Source organism: Ammospiza caudacuta, chromosome 4 (assembly GCF_027887145.1).
Source record: "Ammospiza caudacuta isolate bAmmCau1 chromosome 4, bAmmCau1.pri, whole genome shotgun sequence".
In the NCBI taxonomy this organism is placed as follows: domain Eukaryota; kingdom Metazoa; phylum Chordata; class Aves; order Passeriformes; family Passerellidae; genus Ammospiza; species Ammospiza caudacuta.
Window position 1 is genome coordinate 2,290,261 of NC_080596.1, and position 16,860 is coordinate 2,307,120.

The 16,860-nt window shown below is 37.9% G+C and overlaps 1 protein-coding gene across 1 annotated transcript in view; it reads left to right on the plus strand.

Annotated features, from left to right (window-relative positions):
- SH3RF1 (SH3 domain containing ring finger 1) overlaps positions 1 to 11,670 on the plus strand; it is an 87,163-nt gene extending 75,493 nt beyond the window's left edge. Inside the window, exons 10-13 of the mRNA XM_058803422.1 lie at positions 1,077 to 1,435; positions 3,091 to 3,371; positions 3,462 to 3,518; positions 9,038 to 11,670. Of these exons, the coding sequence (XP_058659405.1) occupies positions 1,077 to 1,435; positions 3,091 to 3,371; positions 3,462 to 3,518; positions 9,038 to 9,206 (866 nt within the window). The 3' untranslated portion in view covers positions 9,207 to 11,670. The remainder of the gene's footprint in view (positions 1 to 1,076; positions 1,436 to 3,090; positions 3,372 to 3,461; positions 3,519 to 9,037) is intronic.
- The last annotated feature ends 5,190 nt before the right edge of the window (positions 11,671 to 16,860 follow it).

A 16,860-nucleotide genomic window follows, 5' to 3' on the forward strand; every position in this document is an offset into this window, starting at 1 on the left:
CCAGAGTAATTTGCAGAAAGCAGAATCAAGAGAGCAAGTGCTGGAGGTTTGGTTCCAGGATTTCACTTAAAACAAGTCTGAAACTCTATTAGTATTTGAAAAATCAAAAGTTGATAAAATTGAGATGCACATGCATCAAGCTAGAGGGATGACCCCTTCTCAGATGGAAAGTTTCAAAGTACTTGAAGGAGAGAGGTTATGCAGCACTAGGGTGTTAAATTTTGGCTCATACTGTTTGGTTATATCTGCATTTCATACCACCCAGTGGTGCAGAGATGCCCAAGCTGTTGAAGTGGTCCAACAGCATGCATATATGACTGAGCACATGACTTTAACAGCAGTGTTACTTGGAAGGGATCCATTAGTTCATGCATAGCTCTGTGCTTAGAGTTTTGCACTGCAACCCAGGTTAATATACTCAGCCCTGTGCTATTCTCCAGCTTCCAGTGTAGATGTTCCTTTTATTTCACAGGGGTATGAGTAAATCCACTTTCTATATTTAAACATCCCAAGAGACAACAGCTTACATTTTCAGAGAAAGCACTCACAGCAGTAATTGCCACTGTGCTTACTGTTTGAAAGACCTGTGAAATCTGTTGTGGATTTTGTGAATAGTTTAGGGAAACAATCTAAATACATTTTTAGCAGCTTCTATAAGGTGTGTTTCTTCCTACTTTCCTTTATATGTCCTGACAACTACATGTGGTATTAAAAGGAGTAAACAAGTTCCAGGCAGTATTTAGCTGGCTCTTAGGTACTAAAGTGTAATCTTCACTTTGCGTCTGTCTGTATGTGAAGCATTTGATCTAGCAGCTTGCATTTCTCCACAACAGAGAAGTTGCAGTGCTGTTATTCTTCTGTTGCATACTGGTGCAAGTAGGGAAGCATTTGCAACTGCTTTATTTGGGTGAAATAGATTTGGTGGTGTGTATCATGTCATTACAGGAGTATAAATGGAAGTTTAAAAGGTAAAAAGAAAACTTCTCGTGATTGATTACACAGTAACACAGTAACTGTACCTCGCTTTGTGTGTCTTGTGAAAAGGTGAACTCTCACATTTCATTCTTTTATTCCAGTTGCCTCACATAGTCAAGAAAGACCTACCGCAGCAGTCACGCCCATACAAGCACAAAGTCCAACCTGCCTTATTCCTGCAGCTGTGATCATTCCTCACCACTCTGTTGCCTCCCAGCAGCTCCAGCCCCAGCTTCCAAATACTGCTGCTTATGTCACAGCTGTGAATGTGAACCGCTCAACCATCCCACTGGCATGTCCAGCAGCTTCTCTGAATTCTCCTAACATTGCTGCTTCATCTTTGGAGGGAGATAGCAGTGGAAAAACTGCAAACACTCACCCTGGAGCTCCTGCATCTCCAGAGAGTGCTTTAACAGCTGGTGGAAATGCTGCTGTCAGTAAAACAGACAAGGATGGCAAGGTGGGTAGAGAATAAAATCATTCCCTTGAGTTCTCCTATTTTCATCATACAATCTTTTAAGAAATTTAAGAGCACAACCTAAAATAACCCACATGAACTTACAGGAATGTAAAAATTTTAGTCTAACAAAATAATATGAAAATCAGAATTCTTTTGGGTTACCTTTCTTATTAAGTAGGCACACTGAGATATTATGGAAAACACATTACCAGCAACGTTTATTGGACAAAGAAAGAATGCACATGACCATATTTTTTAAATTTAGGACAGTGGAGTCTGTAAAGATTCTGCTTTTCTTCCTTCTATTTGAAGTATTTCCTATGTGTGTCAACTCATTCTCACTGTTCACCAAGCCATGTGATTATATTGTTGTCAGAAAAATTCTTCTAGCTTTGTAATTGATTTTGTTTTACAGTTGTGATGTAATTAGGAAACTTTTTTCTGCTTGTGACAACTGTCTTTGTATCTCAAATATTTTAGACTTAACCTTACTACTCTGCAACCACATGCACTCCTTAGTGAAGTTTATGAATATTTTAATCTTAAACTGTACACTAATTTCAGCCACTTTTTAGTTACTTTTTTTTATTGTTGTTGAATGGACGTGCCTCAAACTTAATTTTAAAATTACTTTACCCATAGGCATTGAAACCAGACTGAGGTGCCCCTAGAGAAAGCTAAGGTTTAAGGTGAATGATGTAGTTTAAGGTGAATGATGCCAATACAGGATTTTTTTAATTTCTCTGAGTTTCTCTTTATCTTTGACATTTTCTCTTTATCTTTGACAGTAGATTGTTGGTGAAATGGCTCTAAGTTATTGGAGATTTGGAAAAAGGACTGAGGATTCTTATTCACTAAATCCACTACATCTCATATGAAAAAAAAAATTCTCATTGCTCTTGCTTTTCTCTGTCTATGGATAAATATTATTTTTGTCTCCAGGGCTTACAATCTGGCACTTCTCATAAGATCTAAATTCACTCAGTCAAAGGGTTGGTAAGAAGATCACTGCCACACCCTTTAAAAAAATACAAGAAACACAAAAGCTACTTAAATAATTCTCTTCAGGCTAGGTAATAGTCTTCAGGGATTCTTGTCTGGACAAGCAAAAAGAATGTTTACAATTCTCCCCTTTAGCAGAACAGCAGAACACAATGCATTCCCCTTGGGGCAAATTTTTGTTATATCATGAAGGTCTTCCATTACTAAAGAAGGATAAATAAAAGAAACTTACCTAAACAGCAGCTTCCAGAGCAGACTTTTCTCCCTGCTTGGTTTCAAGTGATTCTTTGTCTTTCCAGAAACATCCATGTTGATGAAATATTTTACTTCATAGATTCCTGCAGTGGTAGTATTAACTCCTCGCGCCTTTTTCTACACAACCTTTTGTGACAGAGCCATTTCAATTAAAGTTAAACTTTAACCTAACAAAGTGAAAGAAAGGACTTAGCTAGTTTATGATCTAAATTACTTGCTGTTTTTCTCTTTAGAATGTTAATAATTTTCTTTAATAATTTTCATCATCTCTCTGATGTCAAGTGTGTCCTCGTAATTTACTGAGTCCTCTCTGAGCACGATGTCATCTATCAGAAGGAAGTGTTCAACCCTTTGTGGGACAGCTTTGTTCTAAAATGGGCACTGCTTTTGGTTTACAGAAAGAAAAGAAAGGTTTGCTGAAGCTGCTTTCCGGAGCATCCACCAAACGCAAGGCTCGGCTGTCACCTCCGGCGTCCCCCACCCTGGAGGCTGAGCAGGCTGCGGCAGAGCTGGCCCTGCAGGGTGCAGTGGGGCCCGAGCTTCCCTCGGCGCCAGGGGCTCACAGCAAGGCCGGCCCCTGTGCCGCGGAGGGCGAGGCGCCGGGGCTGCCGCAGGAGACGCTGCAGCGCAAGGGCGCCGCCCTGGACGCCGCTGCCCCCATCGCCCCGCCGCCCCGGCAGCCCTGCTCCTCGCTGGGGCCCTGCTCCTCGCTGGGGCCCTGCTCCTCGCTGGGGCCCTGCTCCTCGCTGGGGCCCTGCTCCTCGCTGGGGCCCTGCTCCTCGCTGGGGCCCGTCCTCAACGAGTCCCGGCCGCTCGTGTGTGAAAGGTAAATCCCCTACACAGCTGCACTTGGGCACACCAAGAAAAAATCCTTTCTCTGATGCTTGTAGCGTGTGTTAGAACTGCTTCAAAATGCTGAGGTTTTATAGCAAGACGAAACTTACTTTTTAACAGTTCTTTATTTACTTATCAACCAATACTCGTGTTTATATTTGTTTACTTTTCATGTTACTTTAAAGTTTTTGAATGAATAGACACTCAAATATGATGATCACAGGTTTGGTAGACAAAAGAGGCCTCCTATTTTTCAAAACAGAAGCACATTATGTTCTTGAACTTATTAGTATTAGGTTAGTCCTTATTATTAGCACTCCCAACCTAAATATATGGTGAATGAGACCTTTATCTGTCTAGGTGTAGACTTCTTAATATTTGATTCCTTGAGCTTTTGCAAAGATACTTTTTACTGCCTGAATGCCCCATTGCATCCATACAGGCTCCAGGGTGGCCTCTGTGCTCTGGTAAGTGAGTCTGAAAAACATACAGATGTCTGGACTCTCAGACTGACAGGCAGTTGCTTAAATGTTCTGTGACTTTTGTGTCCACCCATAGTTTTTCAAGTTTCAAGTCCTCAGTAAAATGTGAAGGAAGAGGCAGTTTTCTAACTACAGGATCTTTTCTTTTTCCTGGTAGCAGACAAGCAGTATGAGGAGTGTCATAGGATTTCTTCTGCAGCAGCTACAGGATTGTGTGCTGTACTGAGAAAAAATAGTAGAGTTACAATATTAGCAGCTCTAGGACTGGAACTGATTGAAGCTGACTATTGTAGACTTTGTTCTGATGCTATTAACTCACGGTGTGTGGGCATCCTGTTGTACTTCCAGAAGTCCACTATCCTAAGCTATACCTGTGTCTTAAATCCCAGACAATATAGAAGTTTCTGCTTGTCTTTTAGTTCACTTCTGTCATACCTCTAATATTTTTTAAAAGGTTATTTCTGTTCCTACACAATTTCCTTGCAGGAGATTTCTATTTCATACTGAATTTGTGAAGCAGATTTACATTTTTACATGGAAAATAAAATCTGAAAGACTCTTCTTTAAGAATAACATCATTCATTTTCACATTATCATAAGTCTGTTTGGCACATTAATATGTTTTTATGCTTTGAACATGAAAATAATATTAAATTCATTGTGAAAATAATATTAAATTCATTCTGGCAAAAACAGTGCATATTAGTGTAAAGCTCTTTCTGTCATCACAAAAAGTAGTTTTTTCACTTCCATGATGGAATTTTTTTTCTCAGAACTACTTACAGAAAATGATGCTGTATCTAGTAATAACATATACTCAAACATTCTCTCTATCCTTACTATTATTTAAGTGATAATTGCTACTGATAGAAGAAGCATTACTACATGATAATTCTCAGTGGTAGTCAAGCATGGTTGTCAGTGTATTTAGACAGAATTTCAACTGCGTTCCCTTTTTCATTTTCAGGACAGAGCTAATTTTTTTTCCTGCTGATGTGCCCTTGCACATTTCCTTTGGCTGGATTTCTTAAAATGTGATGGTTAATAATACTTAAAATTTACATTGTACTCAATATCTTCAAAATAATTTATAAGCATTGATTTCTCTTCTGCAGTCTGGAAGATGTGGTGGGTAAGAATCATGTGGCATCTTCAGTGAAAATTTGAGCTGGGGAGGGAAATATTCATGAGGATAAGCTCAACAAAAAGCTGAAGAACAGAGAAATCTCCTGCTAGGATTATTCTGCTCTTACATCTCACAACTCCAGTCACAGATCACAGTGGAACTGTAGAATTCCAGTTTAGAGAATTCCAGTCACATGAGACTCTGCAGTGGGGCTCACTCACGTCTTCTGATTCTCCAGCCAATACCCAGGTTGTCTTGGGGTGATTTCTTGTGTTGATGCAGTGGTGGCATGGCCAAGGAGCATTATGTTTTCTTTACAAAGACAGACCCAACTCCCTGCAATTGCAGAGTGAGACTTGCTATGCTGTGAATATACAGGAATTTAGTTACCTGAGGAGTTTAATTTTTCCATATAAGCTACAAGAAAACTTCAAGCTTTTTTCATGAGCTTTCTCTTTTAGAGGGAAATGTTGCTTAAATAGCCTTAAATTTTACAGTAAATATACAGCATTGTACAATAAACTACCCAGTACTCCACAATGGTGTTAGAGACTTGAAGTTAAACCTAAATACACATCACTGCATATCCTAAATTATAAAATGAATCTTTCATCCAGTTACAGGGAAAGAAAAGCAGTAATTTTGTTCTGTGATTAAAGTGACCCTAAGTAATTTCATCTACCACAGAATGACTGGTGTAACATCTGCTCCCAGTGAGTGGGCCAGTGGCTTTCCAGGGCAGCCAGCCTTCCCACATCTGGCACCATTTAATGCTGGTAATTAAATGCTGAGAATCACTCTGCCCCCGATGGGCGTTGGTGATCTGGAGGAGTCAAGAAGACACAGAAGACACAAGATCTGCACAACAGCAGGGCACACTTGACCTGGAAAGTAAAAATTCTAAAGGCAAGGAACAAAAGCGAAATCAAGAAGCTGAGTAGTAATTATTCATTTAACTTGTGTAATGGTAGTAATTCCAGCTTTCTGTGTTTCTCTCAGCTAAAATTTTCTGCATGTGAGAAAATATTATTATCCACTTGTTGATCAGGAAAACTACAAATAATTGTCCAAAAATCAACCACAATTAAGTGAGCATAAAAACAGTATTTTGTGTCCAGTGAAACAGAAGCAACAAAGAAATGGAGAAACACATGAAAGATATAATCTTTTCTATGTTACTGAAAAGTGTGAGAAATGCTAATAGTAAAAATTAAAATCAGAATGGAGAAATGTGAAGACAGACCACCACCCTTTTCAAAATAAAAAATAAATTCATGAATACAAAGCAAAAGCACTGTGGGATATTGCCAGACATATTAAGAATATCAGCAACCAACCAGTAGCAAATATATTGGCTACTCCTGGGAAGCTAAAGTACTTTTACTATTATAATAATTATATTTTGTCACTAGCTGACTAAAAATAATTTATACAATATTTGGAAAATTAATGAAAAATGTTATAAGGCAATCAAAGAAAAATAAAAGAAAGGAAAAACGTCATAGTTGTACAACTTAGGTGCGTGTGAAATATTGTGACCACAAAAGATCTACAAATTTAACTTTCAGTCATTGAAAACATTTGCAAATACTGAATAGGGAGACAAACAAGGAAGTGTTTTGGAAGATTCAAACATGTGGGAATGAACATGTTTTTCCAAAACATAGGTCATGCTTAGTAAATATGATTATTTTTCTTCAGGGACCTTGCAATGAACTTCTGAGCTGAAGCATAAGCTTTTTATTCTGCATGAAATTGGTAGTTTTGGCAATATGTTGTAGATGATGAAATAAGTAATGGAAAAAGAGTTTCTGTTCCATAGATAATCCAGGGTGATCTGGATAGACAGCTGTGTGAATGTGTGATGGGTCTGTGATCACCTCTCTTTAGGCAAATAGGATTGGTAAAATGTGGCAGAAAATTTCAAGAAGGACACGTGATTTACAGGTGCAAAGCTCGATGGGTTTCTTCTCATTAAAAATTGAAAAATACAGTAAAATAGCACTTTAAAACCAAGGTTGTTGTGCTCTGTTTTAGACACTAGATTTCAAGATGAATATCAAAATAGCTGGGAAACTAAAATTTAACAAGAAGTACCACATTACTGCAGAGCTTGTTGGACACTGTATGGAAAGCTCAAGACAACTGTTTCTGTGCTAGCTGGTGATCCTCTAGGGAGGACAAAGAGAGGATGGGAGCAAGCAGCAGCAGGGAACAGACTTGTCTGTCACTTCAGGGGAGCACAGGGGTTACTGGCAGACAGAATTAGAAACTAAAAACAAGCATATTTCAAGTCAAACATTTACGAGGCAGTGTTTGACAGACTGCAAGATGAGGCAGGCATTTTGAAACTCATTTTTATAACAGACTATGAAGTGTGCTGGTTAATTTTCAGCCTGGGAGCAACTGGCTTGTTAACAACAATTCTTCATAGCTTTACTGCAGTTCTTTATGCTTCACTATCTTGTCCTTGTCTTGCCTGAGTAGAGGCTGTTGTTTTAACTCATGCAGTTTACAGTCTCAATTTAACTTACAGTCTATTAAAAATATTTGGTTCTCACTTCCTAAGTCAGCATTAAAACCCAAGTTGCCCAAAGCAGAAGTTAGTGCAGGTCTAGGTTGGATGCGGGGCATTCTGCAGCTGCACACTAATAAATCTTGTAATTGGCTTGGTAGCTTTTATGAAGCATGAATCTAATAATTCCTGTGCTCTGAAATCTGGGGATTGCCATCACTGAAACAAAGTCATGGCTTATAAGTCACTAATAAATAACATTTGACAACTAATTAAGTCCAAATATGTTTTGCTACACTTAGATTTCCCAAGAGACTTCAATTATTTACAAAGAGCAGCTACTTTTTTCTGAGTATTTTTAACTATATGGGCAGACTTAATTTTTGTTTCATATGTTCTTAAGCAAAACATTCTACTATAAAACAGTATCTTTCTCTGCTTCAATATTACAGAATTAACTTGTTTTACTATGTGTGTATTGAGCTACAATTGCCATTCCATCCTTTACTAGACTGTATCCCGTTACCTTGTCTTTTCATCAGATTGTTCATTTATTTTAATCTATTAAAATAATCAATTATTTTAAGCTTATTAAGATAATTATTATCTTAATCTATGAAGTAATAGAGTTTTATGTTGTTGTGAAACTATGGAAGAAGAGATTGAGTGGTGTTACGCATGTTAAAAACAGAAGTGTAGCCTCTTTTTAATGCATTAATATTTGAAAAGTGATTTTACTGTGAGAGACTCAAAATACACACTTCATGCCAAATGCTTAAGAAAATTGTTGAGTTGAAAATAGTTTTTAATGTAGTAGTGCACAAGCTGAGTAGCTGTGTTCAAGAATATGTTCTAACTTGAAGAGTTTCTAAGGAAAATGCAAATTATTTAAAACAGCAAATAAAATTTATAGGTTTTGTTGGTTTCCTCCTTTTGTTCTTTGCCTTTCCTTAAGAGCCATCACTGGAATAATAAGAAATTAAACAGACACTTGTAAAATTATGCCTAACTACTTCTTAATGCTTTGATTCTTGCTGAATCACAATGACTGAAAGAGTCTGCAAATTTATATTGGAAAAAATGTTTACAATTTTCTCCTGGTATTTAACCATTGTCTGTATTTTGCAGGGACCTTGGTAAAAAAGAATCATAGGAGACGCATGAATTTGCCGTTAATTTATTATGTTGCTACTGTTATTATCTATCTGTTCAAGACATACTTTTAAGTTGTTGCATACTCAGCAAACAGTTCCGGACAGTTTCCTGTGTTCATCAGCTTCAACAGGCACAGAAGTATTTTTTAAAGTATCAGGTTAAAAAAAAGGGGGGTAGAGAGTGAGGCAAGAAAAAGAACCTAAATGTAGGTGTTTTTTTTTTTAATGACACAGGTACAGAGTTGTGGTATCCTATCCTCCTCAGAGCGAAGCAGAACTTGAGCTGAAGGAAGGAGACATTGTTTTTGTACACAAGAAACGCGAGGACGGCTGGTTCAAAGGCACTCTGCAACGAAATGGAAAGACTGGCCTTTTCCCTGGCAGCTTTGTAGAGAACATTTGAGAAGATTCATTCCAAGAACTTCAAATCTTACTGTACTGTAAAATAGCACAAATATTTTGCCAGAAAAAGCACAGTCATTAAATATTTTCAAATGACTGTAATGTAAACAAGAATCTACATATTTTTACAGTGTCTATAGCACAATTACACCAGCGAACAAAGGAGATGAAGGCATCTGCTGGTTTTATCACTTTGAATTCTTAAGTGTGATGTGTGCCTTGTACTGTCTGATTTATTATATAGAGGAATTTTTTCCCCAAGTATGTTACATTAAATGAGCAATTGTTTACAAGGCTGTAACTAATTTATTCTTGTTTTTTTTTTAAACTTGAATTTTGTGTAATAGCTAAAATTCTTGTGACTATGCTTTTAACAAATTATTAATTTATGAAAGAATAACAAAGGGGAAGCTGGATTCTCTCCTTATGAGCAAGCAATTATATCTGATAAAGAGCCTCCCATTTATCCTCTGGACATTTTTCCCCTGCTGTGTCTGACAGTGGAGTAAGTCTCTGTTGTATGAGTTAATGTTGAGTGGTGGTGATGTGGCGTCAAATAGAATTTGCCAAATGGGGAAAAAATGTGTATTTTCTTCTTTGGACAGAGAAAAAAAACGTCAGTGGTGTTCTTGAGTCTAGTTTTACTCCTTCATGAATCACCTAAGTAGAGTAACGTTTCTAGGAGGCAAAGATGTATGTGAACAACTGAACAAAACCATCTCAAGGTTAGGATCATCTCAAGGTTAGGAAAGAAGAAATTTAGGAGTGCCAACAAGAAATTCCCTATATACCTTCTGTTCATGTAATAACTTGGCTATTTGAACAAAGGTTTCCTTTGTGTATTTGGCCAGTTCTTTGGGCATTTAGCGCTCAGGATCCAACAAAATAGGAAGGAATGTTAAAGCCCAACACTTAGAATAAATATAACTTGAAAACATCTGTTTGATAAGACTGAATATAAAAATAAAATTATAAGTTGTACTTCATGTCTAAAAATGCCTAAGATGTGTAATTTGCTGTTTTCTTCTCAAAATGATCTGCATGGCCAAGAGATGTTTTAAAATGTCTGAGCAGTAGTGGTGGTAAGTGATGCACTTGTGTTAAAGTAAAAGGCTGTATGAAACACTGTGAAAACTTCACTAACTTCTTAACCATTGCTACTTTGCTATGTTCTGACTTTTTCTTTGTCCTGCATGTGTTACTCAATTCCTGCAGTAATGTAACTGTGCATGGTTGGCATTTTCCATTCCAATTTCCTGTTGCTGGGTTATTTTGCTCTGAAAGTTTCCCAAAAGCCACTTGACCAAAACTAGTGAGCAACTCGCCTTCAACCAGAGAAGGTATCCAGTGTTTGAATCATTAATAAAATTTTTTAATGTCCTTGCAGCTGATGGATAGAAAGAATGCAGCCTGCAAGAAACACATTGTTAGTCTTTCAGGGTTTTTTTAGAGATTTGACACTGGGGAACACACGCGCTACTCAGCTGAACCTGTTTTTTTATTTTATCATTTGATTATAGCAGCTTAGTGGTGATTTTTTTTTTTTGTAAGACACTGAGCACCATCATCTCCATTTAAATCCATTTAGATCTGATGTAATTTGGCTGTTACTCAGCACTTTACAAAGGGAAGCCAGTAAGGTGATTCAGTGTCACACAGAAACTGTTACACAGATCTGTTAAATCTTTATAATTTTCTTGAGGTTATGCATTGAAAAATATCAAATGTTAATGACAGAGATTTCTTGCAATATCAGGTAGTATCATGATGGTCTTAAAAATTAAAATATATATCTATAAATATATATAGTTGGACATGACAGCATTCCCAAATTAACCATCTCTCTTAAACACTGTATCATTCAGTTTTTGCATTTTTAAATCTTTTAAATAGTTTACTTGAATATTCATGTAATATATAAAGGTTTTGTGAAATGAATTTTAGTTAGAAAGAAGCTGATACCAGCTTTTGTCAGCATAAATTGGCACTAGTGTGTCATAATCTTATTTTGGAAAATTTAGTGCATTTTATATTAAAGACTACTAAAGGTTAATTTTTTCTATCTCTACTCTCCGTATTTTAAACTAAGGTACCTCTATTAATAGAATTTCGTGATGTAAAGTCAGTTAAAAATCAGCTGTTAATCCAATAGTTCTGTTAGATGGAATACATTTTAATTGATTTTTTTTAACATTGAGTAAACGTTTGTAAAAAGGGCTTATTACATAGCAGTGCAACAATGACAAAAATGCAGTTTATCATGCCTTTTTTTGTGATCTTTTGGGGGTTATTTTTTGGTTTTGGCTTGGGATTAATTCAGTGTAGAAACAGACAAACCCTGTGCATTTGCTTTGTGTAATTCCATTAAAAGTTTTTGTAAGGTATTTTATATCTATGTTTGAAGTCCAGTGAATGTTAAGTGTTTGATTTATTATGTTAAACTTCCAATCCTAATAAATATTTTCTTAGCAAACAGCTACAGCAAATAGCGTATGCAAACATTAAACATAAATTACTTGTAAAGAATTTGCCAATAAAATTCCCAGAACTTAATTTCCGAATTCCTAGGAGGGTATTTCTACTCATGGAGAAAAAGTCTTCAGATTCCATAATGTAAGAAGCTTGGAATGATGGCTATAATGCAAAAACTGTAGGGAGAACTGAGGACCTGGCTGATCTTTTCCCAACTCCTTATTTCCTTCAGAAAAGGGTAGGTAACTCCATCTCAGTGTGTTCCTGATGGAACTACAGTGTCATCAACAGCACAGCAGGTGCACAGTGGAACTGCTTTCCCTAGAAGAAGAATGTCTGGTGCAATGGACCTGTGGCTGCATTGGGAGAGGTTGAAGCATCTGCCTGAACTTCCACTGTGGGCAGAAGTGTTGGGTAGCAAGGGACTCGTTTGCCTGAAGGAGTTTTCTGTGCACAGCAGTCAGGCAGCAACTGGCTAACGAGGAGACCTTGATTTGCATGCGGTTACATGTCTGCTATATACACATGGCTTCTGGGAAAATTGGTGGAAATTAATCCTAAAAGTGTTTGCCAATGTTTGAGACTCAGTAAGTGTGCAGCTACTGCGATAAGCTCAGTGTTAGTTAAGATTGACAAGCAGCACCTAAATTGTGCTGGCAGTGAATGGTGCGGCATTGGGTGCTCTCTGAAAGAAGGAGCATCTCATCTAACCTTCCTTAATTAAGGGGGATGAGGGGAGGGAGCAAGGCAAGATGATTTGTAGAAATGCAGAATGGAGACTATAGAAAAGCAAAATTTATTTGGTTTTTCAGAATTGTGGTCTGACACCAGTGCATCCATAGGAGAACAGTATAGACAAACAGTGTGGCTGTGTAGCAGAAGTAAGACTGTTTCTTTGGGTTGCTTTTTTTGTTTGCTTGCTTGTTTTGTACTGTAATTACTGAGTAATTCTAATAATGTGTTTAACATTTGGCTTGCCAAAGGTATATGAAATCCTGTTCACCCTCACTTCATTACCTTTGCCTTATAGCAGTAATGACAATTATGATAGTTTTGCATAGGCTTAAAAATATGGCTTGTGAGCATTCTGGCTGTTTTCAGAGAGCTGGCAAAATATTTTGTCTGGCTTGTTCTTTCCAGTAGCTTTAAGCAAATGTGTTTAAAGGTGCACATTGACCTTAATGAAACACTAGAATCCACTTGTCTAGTTAAAGAAGTTGTGTTTTATTTACACAAATCTCTTTAACTAGACAAGTGGATTCTAGTGTTTCATTACTAAAACTCCTACAGTGTCGTCACTGCTTTCTGGAGGATATACTGATATTCCTTGGATTTCTATCATGCTTCTGCAATATGTGTACTTCTCAAATCAGGCTCAGATGCTCATTCCCTGCACTTGGTTAATTATGATAAACCTTAAGTAGATTTGAAGCTTGACTTGAACAAAACCAGTGTCATAAATCTTTCAAATAACAGCAACAACAACAACGGCACTTATAATAATTCTTTTTAAATTGAATACTTGCAATATTTGTATATAGGAACAAAAGAGCTGAGAATGCTGATGATGAATGATGAGAACATGGACATTAGATGTGGGGAAAAATGGGAAAGAGAAAAGGATTTGGAAGACCTGTATATGGGACCCGAATCTTAACTAACTTATTAGTGATTTTACCTTAGTTACTAGAGTCAAGCTCTGTGAAAGGACCTGAGATGAACTTGGATGTCTAAGGCTGAAGATGCAGCCCTCAGTCTTTGTCCAGTCTTTTCAGCTTGTATTTGTTTGGTGCTTGTGTTTAGAACGAGCTGTTCTCCTGTCAAATACATTTGAAATCCAAAACTAAGCATCTGTATTTCTGCAGGTTTGCATTAATAAACAGAGGTAGTGTCCACTTTCTACATATTTTATGCAATAGTACTAACATCAGAGGACTGAATGTCTTGAGAAATGCATACCAAGATGAAATGCATTCTTCTTCCACAGTGTCATCCCACTAGCTCTTACTTTCTGGGAGACAGACTTGTTGACAACCTTGAGGTAAGCACCTGCTCTTGAAAACTTGAGGTGTCACCTTTTTGCATCTGTTTCCTGCTTTGCCAACTGATGATTCCTGTGCTTCTGAGGTATGTGGTGTAAAATTTGCTTACAAAGTAAAGGCTGACTGTTTTTTGTGAGTTTGAAGATAGATTCTGATGGATCAGATCTACCTTCAAATATGATCATCAGCATCTAAACCATTCTAGAACTGTCCTCCAACCTGCCTTCTGTGGGTGAGGGACTTAACTGATCAATTTTACCAGCTGAAGAGCATTTTGTTCACAATCACCCTGGTACAAGGAACAAAACAAAATGGATTTGCTATACCCAATCTGCAATATGCAAAATCTGTTCATAATAATGAGCATTTCATGTGTGCATATCAAATCAGGGTGGCTACACTCTACATAATATTCTGAGCAGATCTCAGAAAGTATTATCTATCTGCTCCTTCTACTATGCTCTTTTCTGTCAGCTGTATTATTTTGCTAAAAAGTGACAAAAGCAGTTCTTAACTGCTCTACTGTTCCTACTCAGTGGAGTAAAGAAAATTTAGACACAGTGACATTAGCCCCAGATTTCAATTACTCACAGTTCTAACAAGCTTGTAAAAATTCCCCTTAGCACATGTAAATGAGCAGAACTTGGCTGCACTGTGCACCCAGCTCTAGTGCCCACATGGTTCAGGTTACATGGCCCAGAGGCCTTCTGATGTTTGCATCTAGTAGTCATTCAGATCAAAACCAGTGCACAGGATGTCCAAACACTAGCTACATTCTCATTTCACAGTGGTGAGAACAGCCTGTACAGGAGTGTAGAGAGTGGAAATTTGGCTGGCACATCAAGACAAAATACACTTCCAATTACAAAGGCAGAAAGAAAAATGTCAGGATTTTAAAATATCTGCGCAGGTGTTTTCTCGTCTCTGCTACCTTAGATGGAACCCCATTTCACAAAGCAAATGGACTTTAACTCCCAACTCCCCCAAGCCCCCCCTTCCCCATCCCCCCCCTTCCCAGAAAGGAAAGCAATATAAGCCCTTAGAAATATCCAGATTCTTTGGCATTAGAACACATGGTTGGATTCTCAATTACTCCAAATCAGTGCTACTTCATTGATTTCATTAAACTTTGCTGGCATACACTGAATATGCCCCCTACTGTTAAATAGTGAAGGAAAATATCTCATCTGCCCTAAAGGAATGAATATGTTCGAAAGAAACTGAGTTGGATGATTTTCATACTTGGAAAATACAGAGCTATTCTGGCTGTGTTATGCTTCTCTGAAAAAACATTTGTCCCACTGGTACAGCTGAGGCACTAGATCAAAGATGATGCCTTTTAGCAGCACTGTGAAGCATAGAAGACTTGCTCAGTTTTCAATCAAACCTATAAATTTCCAGATCCACAATTGCATACTGGGCCTTGGTTTGCTAACAGCTGCTAGTCCCAGAATCTTTTGTGGTCAGTTGCTGCTGTATTTTCTCATGGTGTATCTGCAAATGCTTGGGAGGGAAGATGAGTCAGCAGTAGAATAACTTAAAAGTAGTCATCGACTTCGTTCTCCACAACAAGGGACGTGCCCTAGGTCAAATTTCTTATTTCAGCTGGTTGAACTTCTGAATAAGCTGAAGAATGTTCGCTCTAAAAAGTTTACAGTTCAAAGAATTTCTCTCTACTCCTCTGGTAGGCAGCCTTAGCGTGTCTTTTGAATACACACAGGTCAGAAAATCTCCTTATTTTCTTGCTTGTCAAAGGTTTACTGTACGCTGCTATCCAGCTTGTAAGTTTATAGTACACCAGTAACTATTTGCCCCTGCTGTCACTGAAATTCTTAGCATTCAAGAATTTAAAATCTGTGATACACAATATAGCTTTTTTACAAGGATAAAGTTTAATAGTTTTTTTAAAATAAAGTACTATTGGGCTTTGTAAAGATCCACATTTTCATGAAAGATAAGAACCATGCAAAGAGACAAACATTTTACAAGTTAAAAAAATGGGTAATCATTCTGCCTAGGCATTCAGTACTCTTGATTCCTTACACCAAATGTGTATTTCTTAATACTGAATGGGTTATTTCTGCTACAGACTTTTAAAATTCTCAGAAAGCTGGAGAGTTTCTGTTGAGGATGTCTCCAATAAATAGGAAAGAGAGAGTAAGAATGAGATGGCCTTGGGATTGTCGGAAGACCCAGAGACCGGTTCAGGACCAAATTTTAAGTGGTCCAGTTGTACATACCACAACCATATCACTGTTTGGAAGTCTGCCATAGCTGCTTTCAAGAAAATGGCAGAAGGTATTTCTCATTTGTTTTTTACCTTACCTAGAACACTTCTTTTTAAGGAAATCCACATAACTTAGTGCAGATAAAATTTGGCCACAATGGTAAAATACAACAGTGCTCTTGTAATTTGTTTCTCTGATTTGGCAGCATTAGTGAACACTGAGATGATCAAGGAAAGTTAATTACTAATGTATAAAATTCTCTAGGTGATGTTTCTCAACACCACATGCTGTTCTCTACAGCACAGGATCAGCAGGCTTGGGCATCAGTTTCTGAGTATGGGAAAGTGATGCAGCTCCCTTTGTAAAGACTGACATGTCAGCAGTGAATGTGCCAGTGGGGAGTGGGTGGGAGGAGAAGCAGCCTGATAATTACAGAGGTCAGTGAAACATTGCCTGCTCCAGCCACAGCTATTTTGGGGTTTTTGTTTTACAATATGTCATTCCATAGTAAATGATGCTAACGCTCCTCTCCCACAGTAGGTCAGGGAGGTTTGTAAGTGGATTGGACCAAGTGTTTGGGTGCTGAAGATGAGGACCACAACAGAACTTAGCTGGTTTCATGTCTAGGGGCTCTGGAGACCTGGCTGTGTCACCACTCTTGCATCACAGCTCAGATGGCAAAGCCAGGCTGTGAGAGCTGGCACCTCTCTTCAGAGGTCACACTGATGGGAAATGGTTAGTCAGGGGGATGTGTCTCAGTGCTGGGTGTGTTTGTAGTGGCAAACCTTTGTTGTGGGGACTCCGTGGTGTGTGTTACTGATGAACAAGACAATGTGGGAATTGTTCCATCTGCTCTCTCCCTACTTTTGCCAATCAGTGTAACATGTTTGGTTTTGACTACGAAGTATCATAG